The following is a 14663-nucleotide window of genomic DNA, read 5'->3' as shown; positions in this document are numbered from 1 at the left end:
AGCAAAACGGTTCAGAAGGCATTCACAACCATGCACAACTTAAGACAAGTCCGAAAATACTTCAACAATGAACAATTCAAACTCATAGTACAAGTGCTAATCCTAGGACACCTGGACTACTGTAACATACTTTACCTGTCATACCCTGCCAACATGCTAAAACAATTACAAACAGTCCAAAATACAGCCCTAAGAATAATAAACTTGCTGAAAAAATACGACCACATTACCTCAGCTTTCCAAGACTCACACTGGCTCCCAGTACAAGCACGCATACAACACAAATTCTACTGCACCCTATTCAAAGCTCTAAATGGAAATGGACCAAGCTATCTGAACAACTGCCTAATCTGGAAAAACACATCCAGACCAAGGAGAACTCAAGCACATTTTACCCACCTCCCAATCAAAGGCATGCAAAGCAAAAAAATATATGACGGTCTACTAGTCACCAGAGTAGCAAAAATAGACCACCACCTCTCAAATCTGCTGACCACAACGCCCAACTACAAAACATTCAGGAAAGAATTGAAAACCATACTATTCAAGAAATTTGTCAAATGATCTAACCAAACCGTATCGACCATTCCCAGATTCCGACGCATACTACAGCTATCAATCTTCTAATTTCTTGTTGTAAACCAACTAGAACTGAAAGGTATTGGTGGGAGAGAAGACATCAATGTAATATAATGTAATCTTTCTTCCGGAAGTCAAGGTAGGTGCTGGGTCGTCTTCGGTATCTCTTATGCCTGCACACAGCAAATGTAGTAGAAAGCACTGCCAAAAGTCATACGTTCTAGGGCAGAGAGGAGAGGTACAGTGTATAGGACTCACCCATATATCCCACTGTCCCTACACGGCCACGGATGGTCTCCCCATCAGGGATCTTAACAGCAAGACCTAGATCCGATATTCTAATGTGACCTGTAAAAAGCAGAGCATGAATGACACGTCAAAGAGCAGTGCAGGACTAGTTTGTTACACACCCAGTAAGTAAATCAGTTACTTATATCTTGTTTAACTGTATAAACCAGTGTTCTTCAACCTTTTTACACCTGTGGACCGGCAGAAATAAAAGAATTATTTTGTGGACCGGCAAACTACTAAGACCGAAATAAAAAAAACACATTTTTGCCCCGTCTCCGCAAGCTCGGTCCCCACAAACCATCTGATCCCATCTGCACAAGCCTCAGTTATGATTTTATATTGAACGTATTTTATCTAATATAATAAAACGGTAAGCTGCGCATGCGCACTTCCTAGGCGTGCGTCCGTTTTCTGTGAGATGTAGGGCACTGCAAATAGGAGTGCGCATGCACGCGAAACACTCTCTCTCCTTCCCCGAGGCGGATGTCGGACGCGGCGGCTGTCGGCCCTGCTGTTCTTCGGTCTGCTCTACTCCTTGCCTCAGTATATTTTTAAGTTGAAAGACGAGGCAGCGGCTCCTCTCAGGATCCCCATCTGCGTCGGAAGTCCAATGCAGTCGGGGATCTTGAGAGGAGCCGCCGATTCCAGCAGTTAAGATCTCATTTTTACTTCTGGGAGCCGCCAATTCCAGCAGTTAAGATCTCATTTTTACTTCTGGGAGCCGCCGATTCCAGCACTTAAGATCTCATTTTTACTTATGGGGGCGTGGAGGCTGTCAGCAGCGGCGGCTCTTGCCATCTCAAGGATAAACCTGTAACTTTGCTGCCAGAACCCACGCTCGCGACAAAACTGTTGCAAACTCTCCAGAGCCATACTTGAACACGTGAATGGCAGAGAGCGCGGGCGGCGGTGCACATGAGGCAGGGCGCGAACGCTGTCTGAGGGAAGTTGTCCCCCGCTGCCGCTGACAAACCCCCAGCAGCAGTAGTACATTGCCTGCTAGCGTTTCTCCTCCGAGCCCCCGGCGCCCTCAGTGGTGAGAGAAAAAGTGGGCGGAGCGAGCCCCGGCCTTCTGTTGCGCATCCAGCTCCCTCATCGCGTATGGCCATAAAAAAGTAAAAAACTAAATGAAAAAAAACTATTCAAAGTTGTTAAAATGCATGTGGCCTGTGAAAAATTGCAGGACGATCTTAGGGAATGGGAAGACTGGTCATCCAAATTTAAGTTAAAATTTAATGTGGACAAATGCAAAGTGGGAAGAAAAATCCAAATCATAGCTGGCAGATGCTAGGATCCATCTTAGGGGGTCAGCAAGCACTCTACACACTGCTTCGGGGCCTTCTACTGCTCTGATTTGCTGGGCAGTAAAAGGCCCCGAAGCAGCGTGTGTAGAGTGCTGCAGAGGCTGCTGGAATCCGAACGTTTGTCGGGACCGCGGGAAGGGAGGGGGAATGCTGCTGTGGCTGCTTCTCAGGGAAGACAGACAGACAAAGGGGACCAGGCAGAGAGACAGACAGGGAGGGAGAGACAGAGAGACAGAAATAAAGACACACAGACATATATTCTAGCACCTGTTAATGTAACGGGCTAAAATACTAGTTAAAGTATAAAAAGAAACAATATTCTGTACAATTGTCATTTTATAAATATAAATATTCAGAGCAAGGACCAACAAAACCCCTGTCTCCCCTCCCCTTCACATATATCCCCTCTACTATCAAGAAAACTGAACAAGCCAAATTATTACAGAATGCTACACAGAAATATCATGCTAACAGAATACTGCAGTCACACATGATAGGAATAGTGTTAGGCTTTGCAGTCCCCAGTTATGTCTCTAGCAGGATATATATTTCAAATCTGATATATTGTAATGATAAAATAGAAATAAAATGATTTTTTTCTACCTTTTGTGGTCTCTGCTTTCATCTTCTTTCCACTCTTCCTTCCAGCGTCTGCCCGTTCCATCCACTGTCTGGCCTCTCCCCCTTCCATATGTATCTAACTTCTTTCTATGCCCCTCTCCCCTTTCCATCCAGTCTGTGCCTCCTCTCTCCTTTTTACATCATTCATTCCAGCTTCACTGCTTTCTTCATTTTTATCTCTCCTACACCAGATCTAGCATCTTTATCCCTCTCTCATTTCTCTGCTGACCCCCTTTCCAGCATCAATCTCTCTCTACTTTCTCATTCCTCTTGTCTCTCCCCTTTCCCTCATCTGATCTCTCCATTCCACCCTGACCCCCTTCCCCTCCTGTAATCTCCCTGCCAGCTGTTTCTTTCCTTTTTCCCTTCTCCCTTCCCTCCTTCCCCCTATCCAACATTAACTCTCTTCCTATTCCTTTTCCTCCTCCCCTCCCAATAGCATCTCTCCTTCTACCTTCCTCCAGGGCCAGTTTCAGCTCTCCCTTTATCCAGCAGCTTCCCAGCCTCCAACATTGGCTTCCTCTCCTTCCAGCAGCTCTCAGTACTTGCCTGCAGCAGTGATTTACTTAGGCAGCCTTGGGTCCATTGCCGCCTCTGAGGAAAGGGGAAGTTGCCAAAGTGAATCACTGCCCTGGTAAGTACAGAGCTGCTAGGAGAGGAGACAGCTACTGTTGAAGGCTCCCCATGATCTTACTTCTGCTGTGCCCTGCACATTCGCGACCCCCCCCCCATGCCGGCATAAACAGCTTTGCACCGCAGGCCCTGCCGCCCAAGACGAGCCGGAGGCCCCTACCCGCCGCATCCTGCACATGGGCAGACTCTCAGCACAAACGCTGCTAATGGCCCCAATCGACACGCTGACCTCCCCACGCATGCTGACCATCTCCTCTCTGCCTGCACTTTCCCCGCGGCCCTCTTCGGCGACTCGGCAGGGGCAGCGATCAAGACAGGCTGCCAACGTCGGGACCTTCCCTCTCTGAGTCCCGCCTATTTTGTTTCAACTTCCTGTTTCCGCATAGGCGAGACTCACAGATGGAATGGCCGACGTCGGCAGCCTGTCTTGATCACCCAAGGCTGGGAGGAACAGAAGATTTCCGTGAACACCACCGGGGCAGGAAATTTAACGGCGTCCATCTCGCCGGTCCTGTGCGGACCGGCGGTTGAAGAACTGTGGTATAAACCAACTTGCCTTGAGTTTATCCTCCCATCTGTTTATTCCAACAGACTCTGTACCGTACATCTTCTATCCACCTAATATCTGTACTTGGCTCCTTGGCTATATGATAAGCAATAGCGTCATATCTCTGTCACTTGAATGCTCTGCTGTGTGCTTATTAGGTGTTTCATACGTATTATATCTCTCTCATTTGAATGTCAGTGCTGTTAAGTATATTTCTGAAACTGTTTCATGGTTTTCATATTATTCAGTTTGCTGATTTTGAGTTACCTCATTCATTGCATTTCTATTTGGTCTTTTTACTACTATTATGCTGTTTTGTTTTTAAATTCTTTATTCATTTTTAAGCTTTCATCAAGTGTACAAAATTCATATTAACAATATTAAATAGACCACTTGAACATCTTATCAGTATACTTTATAAACATAAAAGCAACCCTCCCCCCACCAAGCCCATTATTAATTGTAAGATCATAAGCCCTCCAATAGAAACCCTCCCCCCTCCCAACACTAAGTGGTGTATAATTAATAGAAAAATGGCATTTAATCAAGACAAAAAGATGTTAATGGCTCCCATATTTTTATAAAATTTTTATAATTTCCATTCTGTACCGCCAGTGATCTTTCCATTCTATATAGGTGACACAACGAATTCCAACAGAAATTAAAATTAAGTCTACTGTGGTCTTTCCAGTTATTAGTAATATGTTGGATGGCAACTCCTGTCATGATCAATAAAAGTTTACTATTAAAAGGATACTATTATGCTGTTAACAAAACTAAGTTTTATGTTGAAGAAAAGGAGAAATTAGGTTCTTACCTGCTAATTTTCTTTCTGTTAGCCTGTAGACCAGTATAATTACTCTGAACAGATGGGTATATGCCTCACTATGACCAGCAGGTGGAGACTGAGACAACAACTTGTTGTAATATATTAGCGGAGGCTCCCTCTATCATTCCAGTCTGCTGAATAGCCAAGCAGAACCTAGGAAAATACTAACTGAGAACAATAAAAACACTCTGAACAGAAGGTTAAAAAAACCCAACAAACACATGGTAACAACTGTTGGACCATGTATAGAACTAAAATCCTGCAGTGAAAATGTCCCCACAGCTCACCAGCTAAGCCAGTTGAGCCATAGCCGCTGTTCTTATATCTCCCTGGCCCTAGAAAAATACTAGAACCCGCTGAAAAAAACAAACACATGGTTGCAATTGAAGCAGGCTATTCAGGAGGGGTTCCCTTAATGGAAAGTTCTTAATTCTCAGTATAGTTTGGAATTCCTATGCTTTCAGGCGGATTTCTTGGGTCACCAAGCCGCACAGTGGTATAAATTGTTGTATGGATATTTGAATAAAAAACAAAAAAACTGTCCTTAGAGATATTTGGAGCATTGAGCTTGGGCACCAAATTTCTGCCTCTCAATGGCCACGTTTTTGGTCTTGGAGAATAAAAACTACAAGGACAGCATCTATGAGACAGACTTGGGTTTTTTTGTTGCATAGAGCTTTTTGGACCTCAGTTCGTTTACAGAAGTTGGATAGCTCTAGGTCCAATAGATGCTGGCATTGTGGTTTAGAGGCTGGGACACTGGACCATTTAATATTTTTCTGTCCCTATATAAATGCCTTTTGGAAGTTAATTTGGTCCCAAATTAATTCATTGTTGGAAAATCATGTTGCCCTTTCATATGACACTATATTATTTGGTACATCAATGAGATTTAAAAGCCCAATTTCTGCAAATAATAATAAACTTCTATTGATATTGACAGGGGTTGCCATTCAGCAGATTACTGGAAATTGGAAAGATTACACTAAACTTAATTATACTTTTTGGTGGAATTCAGAATGCCATATATATAAAATGGAAAGGGTGCTTGCCATGCAACAAGGAAATTATAATAAGTTTAAAAAGATTTGGGGGCCATTGATTATTTATTCTAATGATCAGACATCTTAACCCTTTCAGGACCATAAGGATCGTAGGCCAATTTTTGTGGTTTTGACGACATTTTTATGGTAAAAAGGGCTTGCAGATGCCAAAAAATTGATTTTTTTTGTGAAATATCATTATTTTTTTTAAAAAAAATCAAGCTTCTGGCTTATGGACAGTGTGGCAAGTGAATCTTCTCGTCAATCTGGCAACGACGCTAATGAATGAATGTCGGAACCAGTTTGTTTACATAAAGGCAGTATCATATGGAATCCGTACATATCAAATTTAGAACTGTAGACTATCCCAATCAAAATTGATAGGATTTTAAAGTTATGGGACAAATATGTCCCTTGGTCCTGAAAGGGTTAAACTCCTTAGTATTAGATAAGATATAGGGGGGGGTTGGATTGTGAAAGGTAATAATTGATAACTGTTTCTTATTAATGTATGGGTGGGTGGGATGGGACTCTTTTATATCTATATATTTGGGGGAATATAAGTAAGATTGTCAAGTGATTAGTTAAAATTTTTCTGATTGTTTATTATACATTTGTTGTAATATTTGAAAATGAATAAAGATTAAGAAAAAAAGAAAAACACAAACTAAACTAAACTAAACTAAACCTTAAGTTTATATACCGCATCATCTCCACGGGAGTGGAGCTCCACACGGTTTACAAAGCTAAAAATATAGGAAGAAAGAGGGGAAAGATTTACAAGGGGATATATAAAGAGGGGATGAAACAGAGGAAGAGATGTTATATGTTAGAGAAAAGCCAGGTTTTCAGTTGTTTTCGGAATAGTTGGAGGGAGCCCAGGTTCCGCAGCGGGATAGTGAGATCGTTCCAAAGGCCCGTGATTTTGGAGAGGAGGGATCTTCCCAGTTTTCCTGCGTGGAGGATGCCGTGTAGAGAGGGGAAGGATAGTTTATGTCTGTGGGCTGATCTGGTGGAAGCAGGCGTCAGGGCGAGGAAGGATAGGGGGATTAGGGGCGGAAGGATGCCGTGAATGATCTTGAATGCCAGGCAGGAGCATTTGAAATGAATTCTGGAGAGTACTGGGAGCCAGTGAAGATTGGTAAGTAGTGGGGAGACGTGATCAAATTTGCGTTTAGCAAAAATCAGTTTGGCTGCAGTATTCTGGATAAGCTGGAGTCTGCGAAGACTTTTTTTTGTTAGGCATAAATAAATGGCATTACAGTAATTGAGTTTGAATAGGATAATGGATTGTACAAGGACGGTGAAATGTTTTTGGTGAAAATAGGATCTAACTCTCCTCAGCATGTGGAGCCTGAAAAAACATGATTTTGCCAGGAAATTCAGGTGATCGTTGAAGGAGAGGGAGGAATCGATAGTGATGCCGAGGACCTTGCTTGAGAAATCAAGGTGCAGAGCAGGGCCTGTGGGTAGTGTGAAGAGGGTGGGCAGGTGAACTAATTTTGGGCCGAGCCAGAGTAATTTTGTTTTTGATTCATTTAATTTCATCTGTACAGAGAGGGACCAGGCATGAAGTCTCATTATGCATGAAGTGATGTTCACTTCATGCATATGAGCAAAACCTGCAAGCACTGCATAAAGACAGAAAGGATGGGGAACTATACTGGTCTTCAGGCTAACAGAAAGAAAATTAGCAGGTAAGAACCTAATTTCTCCTTCTTTGGCAACTGCTAGACCAGTATAGTTGTTCTGTACAGATGAGAAGTACCAAAGCAGTACCCATCAAGGGTGGAACTCCCAAAGGGCCAACACCAGAACACGCTCACCAAATACCGCGTCCCGAACACGCTTGAACATCCACAGGTAGTGTCGGACAAAGGAATGCAGAGAAAACCAAACTGCAGTCCTGCAAATATACACCGGAGGCACAAAAGAAGACTCAGCTCAAAAAGATGCTTGACCCCAAAAAAAGCCTTGAGAAATTCAGGAACAGGCTTTGCTGAAGAAGATAAGTGGAAGCAATAGTCTCCAAGACCAACTAGAACACAGGTGTCAAACTCAAGGCCCGCAGGGCAAATCCGGCCCGACTGGTCATTTTATACGGCCCATGATCCGATGCCCTGTTTTACCTTGTGGCTGGCTCCCTCCTCCTCACAGCCATAAAATGCATGGAGCAGTGTGCAGTGGCTCCTCGTGCATCCCACACCTCATCCAGAAGCATGCCCTCTGACATTGCGACATCAGAGAGAAGGCTTCCATTCAGGTGCAGGACGCACGGGGAGCCGCTGAACCCGGCTCCATGCACACTACGGCTGTGAGGAGGAGGGAGCTGGCCACAAGATGACACTGGGGGGCATCAGACTGCGAGACGCATAAAACGGCCAGCTTGGAGCCAGCCAGAAGATTAGACACCCACCGGAGGAAGGCACAGCATGGAGGGAAGGAGACAACAAAGGTAGGGGCAATGGTTTTATTTTCAAGTTAGTGTTTGAATTGTGTCAATTTTAAGCATTTTAATCTGCCGTCTATCTTTTGCACTGCTCAGGAAGAAATACATTTGTTTCTTTTTCTCTGGGGGTTGTACTGTATGCAGAATCTTGAATCTTAGGGTGTTTTTTTAAAATATATTAGTACTTTTAGTTTTTGGTCCTGTATTTGCATAGGGGTTATCTGTGTTCTGGTAGGAATGAATGTTGATTAGCATACAGTGTGTTTTGTGTAGTTTAATTTTGTGGTTAACCATGACCATTATGTGTTAATAAGATTATATTGTGTGTGTATATATGGAAAAATGGTGTTATAATTAGTATTATTATGGGGGCAGGGTCTGTGGTGGAGATTGAGTGGGGTCAGGCCCGCAACTTAGCCTGTATTTTGGATTTCGGCCCCTTAATGTGATTGAGTTTGATACCCCTGCACTAGGAAAGACAAATAGATGATCTGATTTCCTGATCTCCTGGGTCCTCTGCATATAAAAGCGAAGGACCTGACTGCCATCCAACTTGTGCAACTGTTTCTGCTCAAAAGATCCCTCCCGACTACCCAACACCAGGAGGACACTGACTGATTGACATGAAAAGGAGAAACAACCTTTGGAAGAAAAGAAGGAACAGGCCGCAAAACAAGCCGCTCCCTGGAAAACTCCAGGAAGGGAGTCCTACAAAAGAAAACCTGCAGATCAGAAACATGTACGCAGGTAGAGCTGGTCTCAATTAGGGCACTGGTCTTTGACCTTAGGGCCGCCGCAGGAGTGGACTGCTGGGCGCGATGGACCACTGGTCTGATCCAGCAGCGGCAATTCTTATGTTCTTATGACAAAGTTAGACAACTTCCTGCTGAACCGGAGCGTACGTCTAGCAGACATAATAGTCACCAAGAAGACAGCTTTAAGAGTAAAGTCCTTCAACGAGCAGTCCCCAAAGATTCAAAAGGTGGTTGCCCCAGAACAGACAGGACCAGAGTCAGAGCCCAAGAAGGAACAGATGGTCGCACGGGAGGCTTGAGTAAGATGGCTGCCCACAAGAAGCGAACCACATCAGGAATGGCAGTCAAAATGCTGAACTCTCAACAACCCACGAAAGGCTGACAAGGCCGTAAGCTGAATCCGGAGAGAAGACCAAGTCAGGACCCTGTCCAAGCCATCCTTCAAGAACTCTAAGATGTCTGGCAGGGAAGCGCGAAAAGAGACCACTCCACATGCAGCACATCACCCTTCAAATATACGCCAACCCCGAACATAAGCACAAGAAGTGAAAAATCTCCGAGACCCCAAGAGGGTTGAGAATCAGAAAATAATATTAAATATTGAATAATATTAAATATTGAACTAATGCCAGTACTGGGCAGACTTGCACGGTTTGTGTCTGTATATGGCCGTTTGGGGAAGGATGGGCTGGAGAGGGCTTCAATGGCTGGGAGGGTTTAGATGGGATGGAGTAGGTTGTAACGGAGATTTCAGCAGTTGGAACCCAAGCACAGTACCAGGTAGAGCTTTGGATTCTTGCCCAGAAATAGCTAAGAAGAAAAAATGTAAAAAATTTAAATTGAATCAGGTTGGGCAGACTGGATGGACCATTTGGGTCTTTATCTGCTGTCATCTACTACGTTACTATCACTTTATCTGAATACCCCTTCTTACCTAAGCAGTTCCTTTCAAGAGCCAAGCTGTAAGACAAAGGGGACCCGTATCGAACATTAGAATGCGGCCCTGAGACAGAAAGTCGGTCAAAAGGGAAAGAGGATCCGCCATCAGATGCCTCACCAGGACTGCGTATCACAGATGCCTGGGCCAATCTAGAGTCACCAAAAACAACAGGCCTGGATGGCGAACAAAATGGAGAAGAACTCTGCCACTAATGGCCATGGAGGGAACACATCCAAGCCTCGGTCTGACTGTCTCTGCGAGGACCGAAGAAGCAGTATGTTTCGGCGTTGACACTCGTGGCCATCAGGTCCATGAGGGGCTGACACCAAGAATGCACTATTAGCTGAAAAGCTGCATGATGAGACACCATTCTCCAGAAACTAAGGCATAACGACTCAAAAAGTCCACCTGCATAATCTCCACGCCTGCTTTGTGGGAGGCCGAGATGTCCTGAAGAGGAGACTCTGCCCAGCCCTGACTGACTTGCCCTACAGAAAGGATCAGAAGGCTAACAGTGCTAGACAGACGGCTATGGTCTCTAAAACATTAATCGACCAGGACACCTCTGCCGTGGACCAGGTGCCCTAAGCTGAGTGACCTAGGCACTGTGCTCCCCAACCAAGGAGACTGGCATCTGTGAGCAACAACAGCCACTGCGGCCAATCCAGACTCGCCCCTTGCACTAGATAAGAGGTCTGGAATCACTAACGAAGACTGCAGTGAGCCAAGCCCCACAGGACAAGGTGATCCAGACTGTGCCTCTGAGGTGACCACCTCCATAGAAAGCATATGGGCAGGAGCCCACCTCATTCGTTTAGGGAAGCCGCCATCGACCCCAAGACTTGGAGGAAATTCTGCGCCTGAGGACACCAGGCCGCCAAAAGCAGGCAAATCTGAGATTGTAATGTGCTTACCTGGGCCTCTGGGAGGAAAACCTTCCCCAAGGAGATGTCGAACAGAACTCCCAGATACTCCAGATGCTGAGAGGGGCCCACCGGCTCTGAAAACCCATCCCAGAGACTGCAGAAACTCTACCACCTGAGCTGTGACCCAGGTGCTCTCCTGCAACGACTTTGCTCGAATCAACCAGTCGTCTAGGTAGGGATGAACCAGAATGCCCCCTTTGCGCAACGACAACCACCATAACCTTGGTGAACATCTGCGGAGCCATGGCCAGACCAAAGGGAAGTGCACAGAACTGATAGTGCTGCCCCAAGATCGGAAAGCGAAGGAAGCGAGGATGAGAGGCCGAATTGGAATAAGCAAGTAGGCCTCCAACAGAACTAGAAAAGTCAGATACTACCCCCCTGGCTAAACCGCCAGAATCACAAACTGCAGAATTTCCATGCGGAAGGAAGGCACGTGAAAAGACCTGTTGACCCCCTTCAAATCCAGGATGGGCTGAAAGGTCCCTTCTTTCTTTGGCACCAACCTGTGCCCCATTCCTGTGGGGGAACTGGAACCACAGCGTGGAGATCTAATAATCTTTGAAGGGTTTGGCGTAAGGCTTTCTAATTGAACGCCAACTGCGTGGGAGAAGCGAGAATGATCTGGCAAGGAATGAGCAAACTCCAGAGAATAACCGTCCTGAATAACCTCCAGAACCCACTGTTTGGATGTGATGTCTGCCCACTTTGGATAAAAATTCCTCAGCCGGGCACCCACCGGAACCAAGACGTTCGCCGGCAAGGAGTCATTGGGCAGGATGGGTGGCAGGGAACTCGGTGAGGGCGCTACCCGCACCTCGGTGGGCCCCACAAAATAATAATAATAATAATAATAGTTTATTCTTATATACCGCCATACCCATGCGAGTTCAAGGCGGTTTACATCGAGTTACATTAGGGTCTGCATGGACAGGCAGATTTACAATTATTTGTCAGAATTACAGAATTGTTATTAGAATTACAGAGTAAACAGAATTTCAATTATTTATCAGCTTTATTTGAACTAGACAGAGGATGAGGAAAGTGGGGAAGAAAGGGGGAAGGCCTCATAAGGGGGCCGGATTGGGGAGGGGGGGAGATATTGTCAGGGGGGGAAACAATTCGGGTCTTGTTTGCTGAATAGGTAAGTTTTAAGTGATTTCCTGAACCCGAGGTAAGTGGGGGCCTCTAGTATCATTTGTGCTAGCCATGGGTTCAGCTTGGCTGCTTGGAAGGCGAAAGTTCTGTCAAGGAATCTTTTGAAGTGACAAAGTTTGGGTGAGGGGTAGGCGAACAGCTGAATACGACGGGATTTCTTGTTGGTGCGGTAGAGGTTGAAGTGTGGGTTGATGTAACTTGGTGAGGAACCATTTACAGCCCTGTAACAGAAGCATGCGAATTTGTAAAGGACTCTAGACTCGAAAGGCAGCCAGTGGAGTTGGTGGTAGAATGGGGTGACGTGTTCCCATTTCTTTAGGCCAAAGATGAGGCGCACGGCGGTATTCTGGATTATTTTTAGTCTCCTGGTTGTTTTCTTCGTGGCGTTAAGGTATATGATGTTGCAGTAATCTAGAATGCTGAGGATGGAGGATTGTACAAGAAGGCGGAAGGAAGTGTCATTGAAGTATTTTTTTATAGTGCGAAGTTTCCAAAGTGCAGAGAAGCTTTTCCTGATGACGAGGTCGGTGTGATTTTCTAAGGAAAGATTTTTGTCCAGCGTGACTCCCAGGATTTTTAAGGTTGGTTCGAGGGGGAAGGTCATTCCTTTCAGTTGAATTGTAGTATCTTTGATTTTGTCATTGGGGGTGGCTAGGAAGAATTTAGATTTATCGGGGTTTAGTTTCAGTCTGAATGCTAGCATCCAGAGTTCGATCTGGTTGAGAATGTTTGTAGTGTGGTCGAGTATTTCATGTGAAAAGTTGGTGAGTGGGATGGATATTGTGATGTCGTCTGCATAAATGAAGAATTTGAGCTTGAGGTTATGAAGAAGGTTGCCTAGGGAGGCCAGGTAGATGTTGAATAGGGTAGGGGATAAGGGGGAGCCCTGCGGGACCCCGCAGGTGTTGTCCCAGCTGTAAGAGAAAGAGTTGTTCTTGCATACTTTGTAGGATCTATTTCTTAGGAACCCCTGAAACCAGTTAAGGACCTGGTCTGAGATGCCGATGTGAGCCAGGCATTCAAGGAGAATGGTGTGGTCTACCAGGTCAAAAGCGCTGCTCAGGTCGAGTTGTATGATTAAGGCACTTGAACCCTGACTGAAGAGCGTGTGGAGGTGGTCGAAAAGGGAAGCTAAGATGGTTTCCGTGCTGTGTTCTGTGCGAAAGCCTGATTGAAAGTCGCTGAGTATGTTAAATTTATCTAGGTATGCAGAGAGTTCCGCCTTTACCAGCCCCTCCGCAATTTTGGTGAATAAGGGGATACTGGCGATCGGTCTATAGTTAGATGGGGAATTGGGTGGTTCATTCGCATTTTTTATAATAGGGGTGATCATAATATGGCCTTGCTCAGATGGGAAGTTTCCTGAGGATAATAGAAAATTAACCCATGTCATCATTTTTGCTTTGAAGCAGGGGGGTGCCGTTTTCATGATATTTGGTGGGCATGTGTCCAATTTGCAATGGGAGTGTGTATATTTGTTGTAGTATGAGTTGAAGGTTTGCCAGTCGATTACTGCGAATTGTTTCCAACAAAGGTCAACTCTGGCTCCTAGGTCTGGGTTTGATAAGTAGATGTCTGGGAGAATGGGGAACAGCTCGAGGGGATTGGGGCTGGGGGGTAGTGTTAATCTTAGTTTTTGAATCTTGGTGTTGAAGAAGTCAGCGAGGGAGTCGGCAGTTAAGGTGGATTCTTCGTGTATGTTTGTGTGGGTCTCTAAGTTATATAGGTCATTGACCAGTTTGAAGAGATTACTGCTGTTGGTTTTTATGTTTCCGATCTTGAGGGAGTAGAAGTTTTTTCTTTTTTCATTTGTGAGGGTTTTGTAATTTTTTACTTTTTGTCTCCAGGCCGATCTGTGTTCGGGGGATCCCGTTTTTTGCCATAATCTTTCAGCTTTCCTAAGGTCTTTCTTGTATAGCAGCAATTCATGGTCGAACCAGCCTTCTTGGTTGGGGGTTCTAATTTTGCGGGTTTTTGGGGGGGCAATCTCGTTTAGTATGTTGGTACTGGTCTGGATCCAGGATGTCATGAGTTGTTCCGTTTGTTCGGTAGGATTGGTGTTAATTTCGAAGTGGGACCAGAATTCCGTTGGGTCGATCTTTCCTCTAGTAGTGTGGGTTTTGATGGATCTTGTTTTGCCGCTTTTCTGGAGTTTGTTTTGGCATCCGATGGAGAAGGTACATAGGCGGTGGTCGGACCAGAGGGAGTCTGACCAGTTTCCTTGTTTCCAATAAAATGTGGGGTTGGATAGTTCCTTGGAGGAGAGAGTCACCAGATCTAACTGATGACCTCCTTGGTGGGTTGTGACAGGGGGATGTTTGTCATATCCTAATTGGGAGAGCAGAGACCAAAGGTCTGCTATTTCTGGTTGGTCCGTTTTTTCAAGGTGTAGGTTGATGTCCCCGCATAGTAGGTTATAGGGGCTTGTTAAAGAGTTGGTTAGGAGGGATTCTGCGAAGTTCTCTTTGATCGTGGTCCATTTTTTTGGAGGTATGTAGAATAAAGTTATGGTTAGTGAGGAGGGCAGAGAATTTGAAGTTAGGGAGATGGTCAAGATTTCCGAGTTGGGCGAAGATATTGTGTTGAGA

General features: G+C 45.1%; 1 protein-coding gene across 4 annotated transcripts in view; it reads right to left on the bottom strand.

Annotated features, from left to right (window-relative positions):
• The window catches only part of GRK5 (G protein-coupled receptor kinase 5), a 331566-nt gene that overhangs the window by 78017 nt on the left and 238886 nt on the right, over nucleotides 1-14663 (bottom strand). For all 4 annotated transcript variants that reach the window (XM_033940660.1, XM_033940662.1, XM_033940661.1 and 1 more), the window contains exon 11: nucleotides 838-927. In XM_033940660.1, coding sequence (XP_033796551.1) covers nucleotides 838-927 — 90 coding nt within the window. The remainder of the gene's footprint in view (nucleotides 1-837; nucleotides 928-14663) is intronic.

Source organism: Geotrypetes seraphini, chromosome 4, assembly GCF_902459505.1.
Source record: "Geotrypetes seraphini chromosome 4, aGeoSer1.1, whole genome shotgun sequence".
Classification (NCBI taxonomy): domain Eukaryota; kingdom Metazoa; phylum Chordata; class Amphibia; order Gymnophiona; family Dermophiidae; genus Geotrypetes; species Geotrypetes seraphini.
Note: the sequence above shows the minus strand (reverse complement) of the source record. Positions and strands in the feature narration are given on the sequence as shown.